At 35.8% G+C, this 23,107-nt stretch overlaps 1 protein-coding gene across 1 annotated transcript; it reads right to left on the bottom strand.

Moving 5' to 3' along the window:
- Positions 1–851: 851 nt before the first annotated feature.
- On the bottom strand, positions 852–15,572 carry LOC113115239 (transcriptional adapter 2-alpha-like). The gene is made up of 15 exons (XM_026282674.1): positions 15,069–15,572; positions 13,855–13,961; positions 13,703–13,762; positions 13,348–13,439; positions 11,923–12,086; positions 11,315–11,403; positions 11,152–11,224; positions 10,401–10,464; positions 8,403–8,446; positions 5,680–5,790; positions 5,315–5,386; positions 4,823–4,955; positions 3,608–3,651; positions 1,777–1,850; positions 852–1,670 (listed from the first exon to the last, which is right to left on the bottom strand). The coding sequence occupies exons 1-15, from the start codon at positions 15,091–15,093 to the stop codon at positions 1,485–1,487; spliced, it is 1,338 nt and encodes a 445-aa protein (XP_026138459.1). The 5' UTR covers positions 15,094–15,572; the 3' UTR covers positions 852–1,484.
- Positions 15,573–23,107: the final 7,535 nt, after the last annotated feature.

Below are 23,107 nucleotides of genomic sequence, written 5' to 3'. Positions count from 1 at the left end.
TTTTAGGGTTTTACAAATATTTCACCAATGAAAAGCATTCAAATAAGCTTGTCACTAGACTTTGTAATCGATCCTCAAACTCCACCACGCCTCCATTCAGAACGAAGTGCTGGACGCGCACACAGCCTGGAGACAGATCATTCGCTGATTGAAAAGCTTGTTAACAACATTTGAGCTTGCTGGTTTTGATAATATGTTAAGTGCAGGTGTCTGATAAAGCCACATACCAACTCTGATGACGCAGTGTTTAAAGTGTCCCTATTATGGGTTATGAAAGTTTCAGATTTTGGTTGACATGCATGAAAGGTTAAAAAACTCATTCACTGTCTTATAATATAAATGTATTTTTACCTTACTTGCTCAATGACTCCCAAACGATTCGCTCAACGATTAATTTTTACAAACCCCTTTTGCATGTCACTAATCTGCAGTGATTGGTCTCATTTTCATTGCATCATGCTTGTAATGCCTGATAAAGCAGTGTTTGTGAGCACAGTGCTGCTGAAACCGTTATTTTTACCGCTCCTAAAGCGGCACCTGGTGGCAAAGAATGGATTTTAATTCAGACCAATGTGAAAAGACCAACAAGTGGGCGGGCAATATGCTAATGTTCATGTTGACATCAAAACATTTTTTTCGAAAATCGAGTCTTTCTTTTGAGAGATGATAACTTTATATACGGTCCACTTTCGGATTTAAAACTTTAAATTATGTTTTCATTCACTTACAGCTGTTATACACTTCATGAAAGGTAACTGTACCAATCTGTAATAAAATGATTACTGACAATTTCCCCCTATTTTTTCACTGATGTAATGAGTACAGTCATTTTACTTTTGGGTTACTCTTAGAACTGTGAAAACTATTTTAATAATGAAGACAGTACAGTAAATATTCCCTGTTGTACATGTTTCAATATAATTTTACAGTCACAACATAATAATTGCATACTATAAAATGCAATTTTATAAATTATATTTTTTCTGAGCCTTTTCTATATGCAGAACTTTCATGAAAATGTCACAGTACATTTAATAATAACAAACAACAGCAATAATAATAAAAAAACAAGCTAAATATTCCTTTTCACTTATTTATGTTGATTATGCGATTTAAATGTTCTTTAAAGACCTTGTGATATTCATCTAACAATACCAGAGTTCAAAAATCAATTGACAATTTTAAGGGCACATAGACAAAGGAAATGAAATAAAATGACTCTCAATATTAGAGCGAGAGATTTTCGCCGGTACAAACAGCAGCAGTTTCTACACAACTATTAGCGTATATGGTTCTAAACACAGCTTTAAAGGAGCACCCTGTCAGTCTTTCAAAAACAAAAGCGCTCATCAGTAATGAATGAACTTTATTTTAAATAAAGTACTTCAAACCGGTCATCTCTCATTGCTCATTCTCAACATGAATGATCCAGTATGAGTATGAGTCTTCATCTATCAGATGTCCTTGCAGCAGTTCAATCAGCACTAAGCCTTATTGATGTAGCCCTCTTTGATAAGAAAATCATAGATTTTGCGTGTCTTGTTGACATCTATCTTGATGAGCGATCGGGCCTGTGCCAGCCGTAGACCCCCCTGGCGCCGGCACTCGTTCAGCAGGGCCTGTTTGTACTCCAGATACGCCCCAGGCACCAGACGAACCACCTGACATAACTGTGGGACAAGATGAGAGAATCGTTTAGGATCCATTATATCATACCAATGAGGCAGATGTCTTTGAAATGAGCTCGTGCCAGAAGCAAAATCAAGATCTCCAAACCTCTCTTTCTCTCTCGTTGAGTTTCTCAGTGCCAGGCAGTCCTGTTAGATTGAGAGGAGGTGCGCTTCTTCTGCCTGTGGATCAGACGACAGAGATCATTCAGGTTCTCCTCATCAAGAGAGGTCAGCAAGTTATCTAGTGACAAATAACTGAGCAAAGCAATAACCTACAGGACTGTGCATTACACTGGTTCTACCACAGTTTATTAAATGTTATGCTGCATTTAATATAAAAATACATGGTAGCACTTTAGTTTAGGGACCAGTTCTCACTATTTACTAGGTGTTTATTAGCATGCATATTGCTGCCATATTGGCTGTTTATTAATTCTTATAGAGCACATTCTGCATGATTACATTCTAGATCGTTTAATTGTACCCCATACCAAAACTGATCAACTACCTTACTATTAATAAACACAAAATTAGGATTTTACTGAAATCAAAGTCATATTTAATTGTTAGTTAGTAAAAATTAGTTAATAAACTGCACTGCAAAAAACTTCTTACTTCGTATAACAATAAAAGTATTTATTAAAATAAAAACAAGATAATGCACTTTGCATAAGCAACTTATTTAATAAAATGATTTCTGAATTGTAAAATTATTTTATGACAATTTCCCCTTTTCCCCTATTTTTTAAAAGTAGGTAATGTAATGAGAAAAGTAATTTTATTTTGTTTTTATTCTTTTTTACTCCTATTACTGTAAAAACAATTAGCCAATTTTAATAAAAGTACAGTAAATACTGTCTGTTGTATATTTTAAAATATAAAAACAATCACAATATAATAACTGCAAATTATACAATGCAATTTTATAATATTAATTATATTTATGTATAAATTATATATCATAATATATGGATTTAATCATATAAAATACATGTAATATATGTAGAATTGTCATAAAAATGTTCATTTAATAATCACAAAAAACTGTCATATTTAACTGCTAGTTAATAGTATATAGTTAATAATAAATTGTGAACAAATAAATGTTTTTGTTGTTCTTACTATTACTAACAATAAAATTATTAATATTAATACATTATATTATAATATTATAATCCTAACAAAATTATGATTACAAAATGCCAATAAATAAATAATTGTTGGCATTTAAAGCATTAACAAAAAAAACAAAAAAATCCCATTAAGGTACTTACAGTAATAATAATAATAATCATAATAAAATACTACTTAATATTATGTTAATATTTTAATTATAAGAGCCAGAAATCATTATTAAAAAATTGCAATTCATGCATAAAAACAGATATTTGCATTGTAATTTCTCATTATTACAGATTAATATATATATGGTCAACATTTGAAGTGGATCAAAAAAGTTCATCAAAGTTTTCCTAAGACAAGAACACATTTTGATTTGAGTTTTTAGTACAACTTTGATGAAAGGTTTTGATCCACTTCAAATGTTGACTATAGTGTAAACGGCAGTGAGAAATGGGGATTTCAATAAATAGATTTAAAACATGATTTATAAATAACTACTCTTCCAACTTATTTATCAGTATCTGCAAAATCCAAAACATCCGCATAAAGCCAAAGTCTCTGATCAGATTCATATGCATTCAGATATGTCCTAGTTGTGCAATGAAGTGACAAAAGAGAAAATTTGAAAGCACGAGAGAAACACAAAGAGATGTGAGTGGCTTCTTTTTTTGTTGCGTGTATTTCCAGCGGTGCATCTCAGAGAACAGATGAAAGTGTTTGTGCCCGCGGCTCCACGGCTGAAGAGGACGTCACAAAGACTGCAAAAGAAGACTTGAGTGGAGGAGAGGAGACATAGCGTGAGAAACACACTGTACCTGAGGTAGTGATAGTGGTGACCACAGGAGTGATTCCTGCATCACTGCGAGAGAGAGAAACACAGTCAGCCAACAGCAAAACATCACACAAACATGTCTGAAAGAATCCAATATAAACAGAGCCTGATTCATCATTCAATTTTACTTTGTACTTTTGCTGACCGCTAAATACCCACAAGTTCTTTAACTGAGAATACACTGTGGACCTGAGGGCAGAACGAAACCTGAAACACATATTTGATACTAATAAACAGCGTATGAAAGTTCACCTAAAGAAACAGTAGTGCTTTCATGGCAACAATGACGTATTAAAAATAATAGTAGAAATCAATATTACAATAACATTGTGTAACATTGGAGTTTTCATGTCATGCTGGAATAAGGTCAAGTTTACAAATAATAAAAACTGTGCTTTTTTTAATGTGTCTATTATTATATACACTACTGTTCAAAAGAATAATTCCATCTCAAATAAGCTGTTATACAGGTTTTTTTGTAACATTCTATTTAAAAAGAAATCTTTAATTTAATTTACAAATATTTACAAGCAGCACAGCTGTTTTCTGCACTGATAATAATTTGCAATCTTTCTTTTAAACTAAATCAGCACATTAGAATGATTCTGACGGATCATGTGACATGAAAACTAGAATAATGATGCTGAAAATTCGGTTCTATCATCACAGAAATAAACTATATTTTAAAATATATTCAAAACGAATACAATTATTTTAACTTTAATATTTCACAATATCACAGTGCTAGTATTTTTGATTAAATAAGTGCAGTTATAGTGAACTTAAGACACTTATTTAATACACACACACACACACACACACACACATATATATATATATATATATATATATATATATGTGTGTGTGTGTGTGTGTGTGTGTGTATATATATATATATATATATATATATATATATATATATATATACACACACACACACAAACACACACACGATATATACACATATGTACAGTTTAACAAATATATATTTAACAACATTATCTTTTTCTTTTTTTAACATGATATTTTTTTGTATAATACTTCAGTGTTCAACACCATAGTAGTTTTAGTTACTCATTTTGAGTTGAATGCATTGCATAAAACGTTTGTACTCATTACCAAACTAAACTGTAATGAAGTATTGTAATAAGTAGTAGCAGAGACAGTGAGTGTGGTGGCTTTAATGAAGAGCTCTCACATGGCCGCCTGTTTGTGGAGCCACTGCTGGCACGCACGAGCGTCGTGAATGTACTGCAGGACGTCACACAGCATGTTCCTCTTCCTGCGCTCGTCCTCTCGTGTGCGCTTCACTCTCTCGTACACTTTAGCACCTGCAGGCCAGATGACAGACGTCAGACCAGCTCTGAGCAAAGCTCTCAAATGTGACGTCTTATTATCAATAACACGGAGCACTTTCAGATGGATCTGTCATTTTTGTAGTGAAACACTCACTTGCTGACTGTGTTTAATTTAAAGGGACAGTACACCCAAAAATTAGCTGTTAATTTACAAACCCTTAGGCCACCCAGGATGTAGTTGACTTTTTCTTCAGTAGAACACTGTGTTCACCTACACAAGGCCTGAGGGTGAGTAAATGAACAGCAAATTTTCCTTTTTGGGTGAACTATCCCTTTAACCTCATTTTGATTTAGACTACCTCCCGTGATAGATTCCTGAGGGTGCATCTTACCGCAGAAGGACTGTATTCCCTCGGTCCTGTACTCCTGCAGTCTGCGGATCTCCCTCCTCAGCTCAAACTCCACTGTGAACGAGAGAGAGAGAGACAGAGCAGATGGAGCGATGAACTTTTCACCCTGACTGATTCAAACTACCGAGGCGGACAGACTGAACTCAGATTCAGCGCTGGCGGATGACATGGGGGCTTGTTCATCTAACCCGAACTGTCCTGCACACGCTCATTAAACCACAAAACACAAGGCCTGACTCATCCTGGGTCAGCAGAGGAAGAAATCTAGAGAGTCTGGTATATACTGTATAGACCAAAATTATGACATCATATACATCAAGTGTGCAAAAAGAGAGTTAAGTACTCACAGGCGTGACTCTCGATGAATTTGTCATGCTCAATGGGACCCACCACACGTGCAAAGCGCCTCATGACATCATAAAGGTCCTGCACTTCCTTCGGATAACGCCTCTCCAGAACTAAAATCACAAGCGCACAATCAATTTAATGAAGTAAATAAAATATAACGGCTCTGTTTTAAATCCTTCTTGACAACCTTCTTGTCTACACAGGCAGCTACCTTTGTAGTCATCATCCTATATGAAATGAAACCTTATAAGTGACTGATTTGGTAAACAGCACCCTCATGCAAAGAGCACAGGAAACCCAAATCACAATTGTGTCCAGTAGTTTGATTAGCATGTAGCTTAGATAACAGCACTCTTGGATTCACAAAAACAGAACAAACATACATATTTGGTAAAAATGTGTACCTTTAACTTGATTTTTATTTTTTTTAATATTGAATGAAACAAAAGCATGCTATAAAATGAGCATACTCTGAAAGGTCATGTGCTCAGCTGAACACAGCGTTTGTAAATTTTGTAGTAAGGAAATTTTGAGCTTTTTCGGCTAACACATAACAACTGCGTTTGTGTAGAATAAATTTGTCTAAATGGCATTGACACTGATGCAGTTGCTTTTTTATGGTTTTACTCAGTTTATAAAAGTGCTGTAAATTGAATTTGTATATATTCTATCATTTTCTGTACAAAAATATATTGCAAATGAAAAAAATATATACTAATTACTGACGTAATTGTGACGTCTATGTGCATTCATCTTGTAAATACTGTATATTTCAGACATATCTTGAGCACACCATTTCTTTAAATGAGCACTGCTGGCAAAAAGGGCTTTCAAAAAAACTTGGCTGCCCATGTAGTAGAAAGGTGATTTTTTTTCTCTCTCTGCAACCTGAATAGAGAAAACTGAAAAAGGGGTTGTCTTCCATTTTGCCAAATAGGTAGGAAAACTTCAACACCCATGATGCACTAAGAGCGCTGCCGTCCAAGGCCACTCCCAGTCTGCTTCTATTGGATGGAGTCAAATCTGTTTGGCAGGAGCAAGGTTTTATTTTGACTAATAACATGCTAGTTAGCAAGTTCTGCGGCTAAAGTAGTCATGAGAATGGCTTTGTCACCCCATGGACAAGAGGGGCGGGGTCAGCAGAGCTCATTAGCATTTGAAGGAACATGGACTAAAACGGCTTGCTGAAAACAGAGCTGTTTTTGACAGTCTAAAACAGGTGTAGTTTTACACTTTCATTGGGAAATTTTAACCAAAGTATGTAATAGACTTCATTAAGACCCTAAAGGATCATATCAAATTGTGGAAAATGGGCATCCGATGACCCCTTTAAGTTTCTGTTTATACATATGAAACAACAATAGTTTTTACAGGGAGCTTACAAGGTTTTAGGACATAGCTAACCTACTACATCAGAAAAGCTGCATTTGATTGGCTTTGTTTGAAAAGCAAATGCCAATAGCAATGTATCAAGAGTCCAGCTGTGCCGAGCGGCCCTGTGAAAATCTCGATGGTTCTTCACCCACCACTGAAGCTCAGCTCGCTTGGAAGGGTTGAGCGAGCGGCACTACCAGCAATCAGCCCTGCTGCTACCGAGCGAGAGAGACAGAAAGAGAAAGCTGCTATGTGGGTGAGCTTGAGGTGTGATACTCTGCCTCCGCTAGCTTGCCGAGATGTTACCCAGACACACACCTATCACTTCAGAAAAATCATATATATGTATATATATATATATATGGCTCAGTGGTAGAGCATTGTGTTAGCAGCGCAAAAGGTTGTGGGTTCGATTCCCAGGGAACACATGTTAGGTAAAAAATTTTAGCCTGTCGCTTTGGATAAAAGTGTCTTTTAAATGCATACATTTATTTATACACACACACACACACACACACATCAGTCATGTATTAAACTACAATATCAGTGCCCTCTATGCAGCAGTGGCTGATGGGATACGAGACACAGTCAGGTCAAGCTGTCTTGCTCTCTTGAACTGGGGATAAACTAACACCGCTGCGAGCCATCAGCTCTTGGCCACTGCTTCCATTATCACTCGCAACACACACACACACACTTTCTTGCAGTCTCCATGACAACAAGTCTGCAGTTCCACGGTAACTATCGCCTTGCTTTTGTCTTGAGAGTGCAGGGAGATGAGGAGGACATCACAAACACTCAATACGTCTCAGGAAAACACGCAAACCTGATTGGATTTCTCTGCTTCCATGCAAAGAGGAAATAATTGGATAAGCGTATTCCTATTGAATCCGGCTGGCCAACCGAAATGTCCAGGGGGAAATAGATAGGGATGGGTTTCTGTTTACTGAGAGAAGCTACACGGTGCCCAGAGGACGCGGATCAATAAAAGCTCGTAAAGATGCAATCTCCTTTGTCATTACAGCCGAAATGTTCATTTCATGCCAAACTATTCATAGGGGAGCAATCACAGCTGGCGAAAACAGCTCTGGGATCAGTGTTGATCTGGGATCGCTGTATCCCGGCGCTCATTGTAAACATTTGGTACAGATGGCTCGTGTTATTGAAGGTCAGGAAGGGTTATCTTGTGGCAGTAACTTCTGGTGTGTGCACTGAAAGCAACCTGCAGATACCTGCATGAGGAACATGCTTTACAACCTCAAATACACAACGGAGTGCAAGAGATGATGCAAGAGCACCTGGCTAAAATGATGCACAACATCAGGCTGTAAAAAAGATGTTGCCTTACTCTGAAACTTGCGTAGGTTGATGAGGCCATGGTCTCGAATGATCCTGAAAGACAACAATTGTCACATTTCACACTGTATTCTGTGAGAAGCAAAGCAATGGGTTTTATATATAAATGTTTAAATATATATATATAATTTTTTATTTTTTTTTGGAAGGGAGGAAGGAAGGAAGGAAGGAAGGAAGGAAGAAAGGAATGAAAAAAAGAGGAAAAGAGAAAAGATGAGGTCTAAAGAATATTTCATGTTGTAGTTTTCGGCACCTCTGTATATTACTATTAGCAGATAAATTGTTTCATGTGATTTTTACTACTGAATGCAACTTCTTAAACTTTAATTTTGTGACTACCATACTGGTTTCACCACTATTTTATTAAAGCAATACGTCACTTGAGGCTGTGCATTACAATAGCCGGGTTTCCTTGCGAACAAGCAGCGTTTCCATCCAACAGTTCAAAGAGAACAAAATCGTCACTTCCTGATAAACTGGCACTTTACGTCACTAAGAAAAGTAGGAGAAGCCACTGAATATAATCATTTTCCTATATAATAAATTACTTGCATCTCAGAATGAGCAGACGAAACGCATATATATGTGGTTATTGCTTTCAGAGGTGGATGCTGCTAATTGGAAACACAGTATTTATGAAATAAAATATTTTACAAATATTTTGATGACAGACTTTGCTCGGGCATTTCCGAATGACCATATGCAAACATTTCAGATGCTGTGGAATGAGATCGGTCTGCCGTTTAGTCAGGATTTACCATCCAAAACGCAAAGTCACATGACTTTTCACTTTGTCACAAAATGCATTTCCATTTCCCATTATTCGTACAAGGCAAAAACCACCTCAAGCGAGCATAACAACTTTTTTGCTAATTACCGTATTTTCCGGACTATAAGTCACACTTTTTTTTCATAGTTTGGCTGGTCCTGCGACTTATAGTCAGGTGCGACTTATTTATCAAAATTAATTTGACATGAACCGAGAGAAATGAACCAAGAGAAAACATTACCGTCTACAGCCGCGAGAGGGCGCCCTCTCGCGGCTGTAGACGGTAATGTTTTCTCTTGGTTCTTGGTTCTAAATAAATGCGACTTATATATGTTTTTCGTATTTTCGGACAGATGCGACTTATACTCAAGTGCAACTTATAGTACGAAAAATACGATAAGAGATTTTAATTTGAAATTCAGCGTTTCCATCACTCGATTCTGATGCGATACTTTAAAATGTGTATAAAATCAGGGTGATGGAAACCTAGCTAATGACTTCACTTTATGCCTTATGCCTGAAAACAATGGTAAACTCATGTTATGTAATTGTTTAAATTGTCCATCATTTACAATCTATTCTTTACAGTATCTACAGAATTGCTTTAGGAAGACAATGCATGTGAATTAACTGTGGAAAAATTTCTGCTACACTTGACGACGCTTGGCATTATGAGCTGAAGGCTATGTTTTATTAAAAGCATCTCTTGTGTGGTGTGTGTTCGGGGAGTGCAGGTCTCAGATGTTGTGTGGAAGCGGAGGGTCACCGGTCTGTTTGCCGCTCTGCAGGAGATCTCAGACGACAGCTGCGGCTCCACTTCAGCACAGAGCTGAGGTCAAGCTCACACACATAGCACTAGTCCTTTACAGGGCAGCCAGGCCTCATTAATGCTGATTTACACACTGTTACTGTTACCACTAGAGCTGTTTGTGTTTGTGCTGGTTTAAATCAGGCTGGCTGATCAGTTGCTATGGATTAGGTTACATTTTTACACACCAGATGATGAACTCAGTAATGCATTTCAGTGGGTTGCATGTGCATGGGATAATTTAACTTGATTTTTCAATTAGCAGTTATTTTAACACTATAGTATGTATTTGTTTGTCATGAAACATTATTAAAAGTAAATAATATGAATGCTACCCTTTTAGGTTTATTTTAACAGTCCAATGAGTCCCTCGAGTGGTTGTTCTATGGCAGTACAACGTGTTTCCTACTTACTTCTTTCTCCGCTGTCTCTCTTCAAGTCTGGAGTGATATATGTCAACTACTGCAACCTTCAGTGCTGAAAAAAAAATGCATGGTAAACAGAGGTTAACATCAAGTCAACATTCACTGTGCTGTGATTTCATTCAAACTGACAAAGAAAAAAACTCTTAATACGTGCTATATATATATATATATATATGTATATATATATATATATATATATATATATATATATATATATACATACAAATGTTTCACGATTAATCACATCCAAAACAAAAGTTTTCATTTATATAATGAGTTTGTTCTGTGTATATTTATTAAGTATAGATAAAGGCACACACATATTTTGAAAATATTTACATGTATATATTTATATTAATATAATTTATATGATATGATATATAAATATATGTAATATATAAACATAAACATTTACTTAAATATTGACATGCATAGGTGTGTATTGATATATACAGAATAAATATACACAATACACACACATATATTATGTACACAAATGTTTTTTTATTTTGTATGCAATTTATTGTTGCCCAGCACACACACACACACACATATAGCACACATTTTTTTTTACATGCATTGTTTTTAATAAATAATCATATGGTGCAAAAACTGTTTAAAAATGCTATGTTTCAAACCGAATTAAACATCAATGTAACATTTATTAGATTTTTTTAATTTAAAAAACTAAAAAGTAAGAAAATGCTGTTTTTAAAAGCATTTTAAAATATATACTTACCATGAAGAATATCAGAGTCATCGTCAACAAAGTCGATATCTTTCAAATCCCATTCAGCATAATTATCAAACTCCTAATATTACATAGAGACAAAAAGAGAGAGGCGGTTTGAATGATGTACAAATGAATTTGCTTTCAACAGACAGCACGTTAGATCACTCGCCTCCATGAAGTCTGCTCGAGCCGGCATGTATCCAGCCATATCTCTGGACACCTGAGAGTCGAAAGAAGGCCTCGGAGGATCATCAGTGGCTGAAAGAGACACAAGACACAATCCTTGACTACTACTGCCTAAAATATATTTATATACAATAAACATACACTAACAGTCACAGTTTCAATATTTCAGAAAGGTCTCTGAAGGTTTATTTGCCTTAAAAACAAAATAAATCACACAATCACATCTAGTGTTCATCCTCTTTATCTGTCTGGCCAAAGTGTGATAAATCAGCGCCTGCAGGGACTGTTGAGCTCATGATGACAAACACAAACAGCCACACTGAAAGAACAACAGATTAGAACAAAAACAGATTTCCTGCAAAAAACTGGTCTGACTGATAACAACTAATCACAGCTCACAGCCAGAGGGAAGTGTGTTAAAGGAGGATGTCACTGAAGAGAGTAATTATTACATTAAAAAACTGCCAATCAATTTTGATGCCATTTTATTAGAATGATTACACTTAAAATTTATTCAACACTTGTGTGTGTGTGTGTATATATTTAGAGTTGAATGACCAGAACAGTAGCTTGTTTCTGGAGCTCACTTACGCTTGAAGGGAATGGCTGTGTCTGCTGTCCGGGACAGATGATCTTCCATCTGTCTGAGACTGAGCAGAGTGGAGGAGAACAGAGGATTGTTGATGAAGTTCTTCATGTAGTGCCCTTCACACTCCTCTTTGGTCTTAGTGCGCATCTGGTAAGCCACGTCCTGCCTGAAGAATCACCCAGATATGCCATTAGCATTGCTGTTTACTATTATGCATATAGTCGAAAAAAAAAAAAAATAAAAAAAAATAATGTAATGTAAAAATTAATTGGAATTTATTGTTCGAATTTCCTGCAAAGTAACTGTATATAAAACTGGAAGTTTCCAATGAGGTTCCACTCATGCAGTGGTTAAAATGTGGCATATTTTTTCGATACACGTGTACTGCACCAAAAAACCCTTACTAAAAATTTTGGAAAATAGTATGTATACCGTTACACCTCTAGTAGTTGAAGAGGTATAGTATTTATATATAATAAAGTATTTAAAGTCAAATCTGACGCTAGGTTTGTTTTTGTACAAGTATAGTATTATATGAAGCATTCCTGTAGTCTGTATTTTTTTTTAGCTTATGTATGGGTAAACGTTTATATATAGTATATTTATAGTCAAAATCAGTCAGTAGGTTAGTTGTTGTAGTAGCGATGTAATTAACACGAACAATGTACAGAAACGTAGCAAGGAGGTCGGTAAAATAATCCATGTGACATCGGGGGTTCAACCGTAATTTAACAAAGCTACGAGAATACTTTTTATATGCAAAGAAAACCAAAATAATGACTTTAATTTAATAATTCGTCTCCTCCACATCAGCCTATGGGGTATTTTGGAGAGTATCACATACATAAACAACATATGTTGTTCTCTGTGTCAGCTGCACCACACGGATACGTTGTTATGGTTCAGATCAAAGCGCAAACAACGTAGAAAACTGACACAGAACAGCATACACCGTTTACGTTCAGCCTATACACTCCAAAATGGCACCAGGGTGATGCGGAAGAGATGAATTGTCAAATAAAGTAACTACTTTTGTTTTCTTTGCATTCAAAAAGTATTCTTGTAGTTTAGTAAAATTACGATTGAACCCCTGATGTCACATGAATTATTTTACTGATCTCCTCGCTACGTTTCTGGACGTTAATCGTGGTAATTACACTGCTGTCTCTGGGAGGGTCAGAGAGCTCTCGGAATGCATAAAAAATATCTTATTTGTGTTGCGAAGATGAACAAAGGTCTTACAGGTTTGGAACAACATGAGGGTGAGTAATTAATGACAGAATTTTCATTTTTGTGTAAACTATCCCTTTAAGAATGCATCCACCATTTAATGCCATGAGATTATGAATTAAAGACATTCTGCTCTGATATGCTTTTGAGACCAGCAGAAGTGGAGTTGCAGATATGATGTATAGAAATACACTGACCAGTTACCAAAGCCACAGTCCATGACGGCCTCTAACAGAGCCATCTCCTCCTGAGCAGTCCAACCAGGCTCTAACACGGGAAAATCTGATGTCTACAAGAAAGTAGATCAAAAGGAATGTGTCATTTAATGGCAAAATATTGGACAGGATACTAGTAATGGGGCAAAAAAAAAAAAAAAAAGCTACATAAATGATAACAAAAACATGTCTCATTTTTGCACATTTCTGGATTAAGTAATATTTAACAACTATTCATTTAAATCTTAATATTCAGTCTGCATATAAAAAACACCTTACTTATAAACCTTTTATTTTTTCATTGCATTGATTTTTAAATACAAACTGCTCTCTTTACCATGATTTCATACTTGTGGTCGCTCTGGTGCTTTTTATACTCGTATCCTCTAGTAAAGCACTGCAACAAAGAGATAAAGAGATTCAATTATATTGTACACATTAAATGAACAGTGAGAGGATGTGTTTTGTGCAGTTAGAGAGTAATGAGACCTGCAGACACAGGAGGAAAGGTGACGGTCCACATTCAGCACATTTAATGTAAGGCTCCACTAGATACGAGGAACATCCTCGACAGGGAGGCTTATCGAAAGGATCATCTGAAGAGAAACAGAGGTTTATTTACAAGAGTTATCATTTCAACAGACTCATATCTTGTACCAAAAACATGTTAAGAGTTTCCAGCTTTATATCACAGTTATGACAGGACCATTTTATTGAATTTGGCTGATTAAAATATATCACAATGGACAAGTCATCTGCCTAACAGATGACACGGCATCAATTTAGAGTGCTACATTATAGCTGTAAAGTTGTTATTGAACAATAATGAATTAATTAAAAACATAATAAATGAGAAATATAAGTATATTTTTCTGACAGTTAAAAGTTGTAAAAATAAAACGAACTATTATACACGCACACACACACATATTATATATATATTATATTAGGGGTGGAGTGGTTCAACTTTTTCAGTTCGGGTTGTTTCACGGTTTTTATAGTCATGGTTTCGGTATGTGCTATGTTTATGGAGAAACTATACTTTAAAAAAAATACAAAAATCTATCTAACCACGAGCAACAGCACAAATAAATACAATAGAGTAAAGATACAAATAAAATAAACAGTGATTTTCTTTTTTTTCTTTTATTTTAGGGAGGTCTAACATTAGTTCCTAGGTACAGAAATTGAATAAAGTAATCAAATGTATTTCATTGCACACTTATTCAGACGCGCTTTTTAAAAAGAAGAAGAAAAAAAAAGAAAAAGTGGTCATTCTAAATTGTATAATATTTTGAAATTATTAACATTATTGTCTTGCTGACAAATTAGTTAAAGCCAGTGGTTTGAAGGAGAGTGACAAAGATTGGTAAAGATTTAAAGTGACAGTATTATGTCATCTAATGATTCTTCTTTAAACATGACAGTATATTTGTAAAATTAATGTTACACTGAATTACATATTTTAGGAAAAACTTTTTGACACATCTTTTACACATTTTAGTGAGAGTTGCCAGAAAAGAAAAATAAATTAACAGGAGCTAACGTTACGGTAGAACCGGAGTCATTTTTGTTAGCGCACAGTTACTACGGTAAAAATCTGTAACTAAAGCAAGAGCCGTTTTTTTTTCTCATTTAGGTACCTGCCCTCGAAAGATCAGCCGATCTGTGGTTTGCTTAACATGTAACGTAACGTTACTTACTTCCAAAAGACGCCAGGCGATCCATGCTGTAGATGAGGATGATCAGGGAATATGTAAAACCTTCCTCTGAAAGCAGTTGATATTATTAACGTTACAGCTTTTTGATGAAGGAGACTTAACTGTTACTCAGATTAAGCCTCATTGTTAAAATGAGTGAACAAAAACTAAGATTTTATGTTGCATTTAGCACACAACTGAAAATGTAAACACTTCAGTGCGTCTGTGTTGATGATCAGGGAGAGGAAGTGACGTTTTCCACAGTGCCCCTAGCGGCACCTGAGTGCAATTATCTTTCCTGGACAGAAAAACGCATGCAGTTCATGTGAGTTTCAGATGAGTCAAGACCTCCTGGACAGCGCCCAAAAATAAAATAACTAAAAATCTTCCAGTGCTTTATACAGCCCTCTAAATTGTATAATAATCAAGCTTATCTTGCATGTAATACAACAAATATTATGCGCTGGTAAAACCTTTTGGGAGACCAGATCATCATGGTAAGTACCATTTTATTTTTTTATTTTTTACGGATTTCTTGCTAATGATATGGTCAGCAGCAGGCTGATCCAATCTGTTTTTAAATAGAAGCGTACTTGTATCCATCATTTAGCTTTAAATCAGTTGGCTTTAATCAAATATTTGACATTTTTTTATTCTGTCTCTGAACTTAAGAAATACAATATTGACTTGAAGGACAATGGTGTTAATATTTATCAATAATGAATAATCCTCAAATGCAATTAAAAACACAAATGTGAAATTAATCCATTAATAGTTTACATTGAGGATTCTGTACCGATTTAAACACTGTATTAAATGCCCATTCCTACTAAAGGCCCGGTCACACCAAGAACAAATGTAAAAATAGCAGAGTAATGACAACTCTTGCTGCATCCTATTGTCTTCATTTACATACTATAGGCTATGTCTTTAATCATATTCTAAATAAAGATTTGTGTAGGTTTCCCAAATTGCATTATGTTAAAATGAGTATCCCAAAGGTTCCCAGATGGTCTGCCATTTCCAGTGGAAATAGTGTGACTGATATTCTGTGTTGTCATTGTTAAAGTTGTGGTATGATGTTCTCTCTTCTCATAGAACCACTGGTGGCATTTGATGAGATGCTGGAGCTGAATTGGAAAAGATAATGTGGTTTTTATAGTGCTCATTACAAATAATTAGTGAACAGACATGCATTAGGAATGACACTCAAGAGCTAGCTCATTAGGTGATGTCATTAGAAAATTAACAGATAAATGAATGAAAATCTTACCATCATTCCAGCTGTCTGCATTTATGACTCCAGAACTACAGCTATTTCCACTTCTGTTGCAAATAGAGAAAAAAAGTTCAGAAAGCAAATAATTAACCTAATAATTAGCACTTCAACTGTTGCTTCCATGTAAAATTCAAGTAGGCAGTCCATAATATTATTAATTTCATCTGTCAAATTTCTCAAAAACCCAACAACATCTTGTGCGGCCTGAGGGTGAGTAAAGTTTCAGAATATATATATTTTTTATTATTAAGTGAATGAGAACATGAGAACTGTTTGCAATGCATGATGATACTATGGTGGTCAGTAGTGTAGCCTGCATCAGATTAATTTCTTTCATTTAATTTTACAGACTTACCTAGTAAGGTATTGATTGTAGCCAGTCATATCTGGGATAATTCCTGTAGTCATGCTATAGGTTTCATCTCCAAACACAACCACACCATTAAATCCATACGGATTATCTTGACATGGTTCGGAAACCTTTAATAACACACAAACACACAAAGCCTTTAGATTTACAGCCTATTTCATTTCTTATGTAATAACATTTAAAAGATTTTTACCTCTGACAAGTACAAACCCGATTCCAAAAAAGTTGGTACACTGTACAAATTGTGAGTAATAAAGGAATGGAATAATTAACAAATCTTATAAACTTAAATTTTATTCACAATATAATATAGATAACATATCAAATGTTGAAAGTTAGACATTTTGAAATTTGGATTTCATGAGAGCTACACATCCCAAAAAAGTTGTGACAGGTAGCAATAAGATGCCTGAAAAGTTAAATGTACATAAACTGTAAGGAACAGTTGGAGGACCAATTTCCAACTGTTTAGAGCAATTGGCAACATCATTGGGTATAAAAAGAGTCTCTCAGAGTGGCAGTGTCTCTCAGAAGTCAAGATGGGCAGAGGATCACCAATTCTCCCAATGCTGCGGTGCAAAATAATGGAGCAATATCAGAAAGGAGTTTCTCAGAGAAAACATTTTCGGTGAACACAATCCACCAACAATTCGTTGTTGCCAGCTAAAACTCTATAGGTAAAAAAAGAAGCCATATCTAAACATTATCCAGAAGTGCAGGCATTTTCTCTGGGCCAAGGCTCATTTAAAATGGACTCAAAATGGAAAACTGTTCTGTGGTCAGACGAATAAAAATTTGAAGTTCTTTTTGGAAAACTGGAACGCCATGTCATCCAGACTAAAGAGGACAAGGACAACCCAAGTTGTTATCAGTGCTCAGTTCAGAAGCCTGCATCTCTGATGGTATGGGGTTACATGAGTGTGTGTGGCATGGGCAGCTTACACATCTGGAAAGGCACCATCAATGCTGAAAGGTATATCCAAGTTCTAGAGCAACATATGCTCCCATCCAGACGTCGTCTCTTTCAGGGAAGACCTTGCATTTTCCAACATGACAATGTCAGACCACATACTGCATCAATAACAACATCATGGCTGCGCAGAAGAAGGATCTGGGTACTGAAATGGCCAGCCTGCAGTCCAGATCTTTCACCCATAGAAAACATTTGGCGCATCATAAAGAGGAAGATGCGCTAAGATGACCTAAGACAGTTGAGCAACTAGAAGCCTGTATTAGACAAGGATGGGACAACATTCCTATTCCTAAACTTGAGCAACTTGTCTCCTCAGTCCCCAGACGTTTGCAGACTGTTCTAAAAAGAAGAGGGGATGCCACATAGTGGTAAACTTGGCCTTGTCCCAACTTTTTTTTTTAGATATGTTGATGCCATGACATTTTAAATCAACTTATTTTTCCCTTAATATGATACAACATTTCATCTATGTTGTATTCTGAATAAAATATAGAAATTTGAAACTTCCACATCATTGCATTCTGCTTTTATTCACAATTCGTACAGTGTCCCAACTTTTTTGGAATTGGGTTTGTAATAGCTAATGAAAATGCAAAAATATGTCATTCAATTAATTTTACATGTGTACTATTGGACTAAGTCACAGTCACATTAACGGAATGTCATCCAAAATTGTGCGGAGTAAAAAAGCTCCATTAACTGTTGACAATTCTGGAGCATGATATCTGATGCACAGCTCACACAAAATAGACTTAAAAAACAAAACAAGCAGGTTTCTGTTGGTTAACATGACCAACTTGAATCCATTGTGAAATTTGCACTAAATTTGCTATTGCACAGGTTTGTATTGAAATGACAGTATTTTGTCTGCAAAAATTTGCAGAACAATGGTAAATGTAACACACCTTTAAAACATAAAGGCAACTAATAATAATGTATAAATAACACAAAGATCGAAGGCAGATACAAAATACAATAGCCAAAACATCTTAATATTTGTGGCCCAATTATTACAGACAAAAATGTTTGTGCATGCAATGATAATTACAACACCATAGACATCATAGCAAAATATAAAAAACAAAACAATAAACGAATCGAAAAAATAAAATAGGACATTTTATTTAAATAGAATAGAATTTGATTATTCACAATCATTTTGTGGATTTGCTAGTATTGCTGCATAGTGATTTTGTGAAGCTGTAATGACAAAGAGATGGCTAATACTGTACAACTCTCACGACCGACTGTAACCACTATTAGGTATTTAAAGCAATATGACTAACTTCTATCGCTTTCACTAAAAAATTAGGCTCCATTAGGCCTCAGAATCAGCGGTAGAAAAAACAAGCAGATAACATGTTGTCATAACTTTCATCATTACACAGGGACTAAAAATTATCAACTAAGCTGCAGAGTGAACAGAAAATCTTGCAGAAGACAGTAGGACTACATGGTTAAAGTAAAAATTTTACCCTGTTTTTGGCTGTTTGTGTAGCCATATTTGCTGCCAGCGCAATGGTAGGTCACGTGCCACGTGTCACATGACGTATATACATATACATAATGTAACATTGTAACCATAATAATATTGTATGACTTTATATAAAATGGTTAATACACAAAGCAAATACATGCTATCAGACCATATTCTAATGAAACAAAATTAATAAAGTATTTGCTGTTGAGTTTTCTCCTACCTTCTGTCAAGCCGTACATCCAGAAGTTCTCATACTGTAACTGGATCTGGACCGTCTTGCATTCATGTTCAAGAGTTTAGATTATACCTTTATATAACAGAATTTGTTTTTCTCTTGTAAACTTGTAATCAAGTTTATTTCCATTCAGGATAGATGATCGTTCAATGTTGGTCTCCCAAGATTCTCCTTTATGGTGGAATTAGCTGATACAAACTTTGTATATTTCCAATGTACAGGAAAAATATGGCCTCTATCAACCAGCCATAATCTTTAACTCGCTATATCCAACCAGCATAAAATAAACAGGGCTGTTTGACATGTTCTTCTCACTGATTACTTTCATTTCCCCAAACAACAGATAGTTTCCTCTGAAAATGATGGAATGTTAAAAAGGCTGGGACTCTTAAAGTACACTTCCTGTTTTCATTTAAATCACAAAAACAGTTTGTGGTTTGTTTTATGATTAGCAGTAAGGCATTTTAACTGTTTTGTTGTGATTTGTAATGTAATTGGTGCAGATCTTTGCACATTTAAAATAAAATAAAAATATTCTGATGTAGTTGCATCTGATCAAATGCTCATTTTCATTCCATAAAGGGGGTGGGGGTGAAATGCTATTTCATGCATACTGAGTTTTTTACATTGTTAAAGAGTTGGATTCCCATGCTAAACATGGACAAAGTTTCAAAAATTAATTTGTAAGTTTGAAGGAGTATTTTTGTTCCAAAAATACTCCTTCCGGTTTGTCACAAGTTTCGGAAAGTTTTTTTCAAGTATGGCTCTGTGTGACGTTAGATGGAGCGGAATTTCCTTATATGGGTCCTGAGGAGTATAGCAGCGCACTGAGAGGCTGAGCACAGACTCACTGATCAGAGCAAGAGCGTCGCAAAATGTCACAGAAGTGTGTTTTTGGTTGCCAGGGCAAGACAACCCTGCACAGATTACCAAAAAAAAAAAACAGCATTAAGGGACCAGAGGAAAAACTGCACCTTTCCACATGTACAGCTTAAAAAAAAACATAGACATAAAATGAAACTTAGTCATTTTCCAAAACCGCCAAGCAAATATATACAGTTTTAGTAAATACCACATAGAGACGTCATTTGCTGATGCTGCTCTTGTTAAATTTCAGCCTCTGGATCTGTGTCACAGCTTCCAAACCCTCTCAACGCAAAAGCCTACTCGCGCTCGTGATTCTTTAGCTCCGCCCACACGCCACGCCTCCAGCCTGTCGTGTTTTTCCGGGAAAAATCGGTATAGACTATCTTTCTCTTATAAATATAATAAAACTAAAGACTTTTTGGAGTTATGAAGGATGCAGTACTACTCTATAGGTACTCAAGATTAACAGGATATTGAGTGAAAACGAGCATTTCACCCCCCCTTTAACCGCTAATGACAGATCAGACCAATCCTTTATTTACTAATGGCTTGTTTCCACCAATCGGTATGGTTTAGTTCAGTACGGAACGGTACACAATTATGTCCAAAAGTGAACCTTACTATAGTGAACTAATCGTAATCATCGGGAAGAAGGCGGCGGGAACTGGCGGACAATCAAAATTAACTTTAATAATAAAATTAAGTCAAAACAGCGTGACAGACCCTCGCGGACAAATGCCGCACGCAAACAAAACCAAAACACCAAATAAAGCCCAGGCCTGGTCCTTTCTCGTCCTTCGCTGTCGTCGCTCCTCTTTTATATCCTTCCGATCTCCTCCGTGGGACGCGAGACCGGTGAGTGGAGCAGGTGTCGCTCATTTGCAATTACTCCACCGGCCTCGCTCCGTTCCCATGGCTCTCGGCCCCGTCCCACTCGTTACACTTACCGTACCACTTTTTTGGTACCCTTCTGTTGGAGTATCTACTGTACCACTGCAAAGAGTACCAAAAGGGTGTAGCTAAACTGGCTAAAGAATGTTTTAACATATTTGCTCCACAAACACAGAAAACATCAATAACGACATTTGACTGTTGTCTGCTGTGTTGTGTTCTTTTCTCAGCTTAAATTATATGTAAAACTAGCTAGTTGTCATAAAAAATGAGTCCCTTAGCCCAACCTTTTGCTCCTGCTATCATGTAAATTGTGTGTTTACGTCTCCATCTCTGTTATAAAAAGACATCACTGTCGGCCTCTTCACTTTGTTGTAGTTTGTTGTACTACTCTTGTACTTTGTAATTGTACTAATTGTACAATTGTACTACATTGTATATTTTTTATGTTATCTCGAACCATTCTTGCAGTCTGTTTAATTAACGTGACTTGTGTAATTTTTCAATTGAGTATCTTAGCTGATGTGAGGGCAGCCACACACCAGTTACAGGTGGAGAGGAGAAAGAGTCATAGAACCAATCAAGTGGATGGGGGTTATTAGGAGTTCATGCGGAGCAGATTTTTTAAAAGTCGGAGCGTCATGGTTTTAACTCGCTCCATCACGAGTGCAGTTAATGCCATTAACCCGTAATATAACTGCATATTTAGCAAGAATTCACATGTTAAACATATTTAGCTAGCTTGATAGAGAAGGATCACTCAAATTAGAAAGAATGTAATAAGAAGACGCTATGATGGCGACAAAAATTTACATGAACGGGAAGGTATAGTTCTCAGGGAATTTGTTTGTTCCTTCTAGATATAGATATTTTAAGCTGAAAGCATTATTTAAACAAGTAATACAACATAGCAATCCCTTCTCTATAATGCATTCAAACAACTGTAGCCATATACAGTGCTAATTAATCTGTATCCAATTTCAAATCAGCAGAAATCTGTAATGAAAGCGTCGATCCATAGATAGAATAACTGACAAAAACATAGCCTGTTGATGCTCCACTACACTCACATACTCTGTTTTTGACAGTATAGTGTCCTTGTCACTATAGGGCCTTTAGCACCACCAGAACTTTTTCGTATTACCAGAACCAATTGTGGAACTACCCACTTTTGGGAGTTTTTTTATTTTATTTAAATTGTATATAAAAAAAAAAATAATAATACTGGACTGCCTTTTTCGAAAACCAAATTAGCTCCTTCTCTGGAGCAGGGTCTAACCAGCACAACTGTTACTACCCGTGATGTAAGTAGACATTGATTAGCCAGACGTGTTTGAAAATGCCCTCACTCACCGTGATTTAAAACCATTGTGTAAACATACTGGGATTTTCAATTTTTTTGGCCCGACAAAAACATTGGGCCAATGCGGGGCAGGTGGGGCTAGACTAGAGGAGTTATTATGAACAAAGGCGGAGTGTCTCCACATCTGGAGAGCGTCAGCGCCTCAGATCATTTAGCTAACAACTCCAGCATGAAAAACTTTTTAAAATAAGTTGAGATCAAAACTCACCTTCACTTAGCAGCGAGTATTTGAAATGACTTGATCCAATTTTGGATTATAATCACCATACAAGGCAGAAATATTTATAAGCAATGCAAAAGACTACGCATGCTAGGCATTAATGTTTCCATAGTAAACGGGGTAAATACAATCACTTGAAGAAATCAAATGTCAGCTTTTTAGTCTGTATCACAATTGTGTATTTATTTAGTAACATATTCTATCTTTGTTTTTCTCGTCTCCAGAGTTTAGCTCTGTTTAGCCTGTCATAAAAATATAATAATGTTTTTTGATTGGGAGCTTTTATAAAAATTTAGAAATGATCATTCTTTCTAAATGTTATGAATATAGGCTACTGTGACTACAAATAAACAGAAACAGACTT

This window comes from Carassius auratus, chromosome 15, assembly GCF_003368295.1.
Source record: "Carassius auratus strain Wakin chromosome 15, ASM336829v1, whole genome shotgun sequence".
Classification (NCBI taxonomy): Eukaryota; Metazoa; Chordata; class Actinopteri; order Cypriniformes; family Cyprinidae; genus Carassius; species Carassius auratus.
Note: the sequence above shows the minus strand (reverse complement) of the source record. Positions and strands in the feature narration are given on the sequence as shown.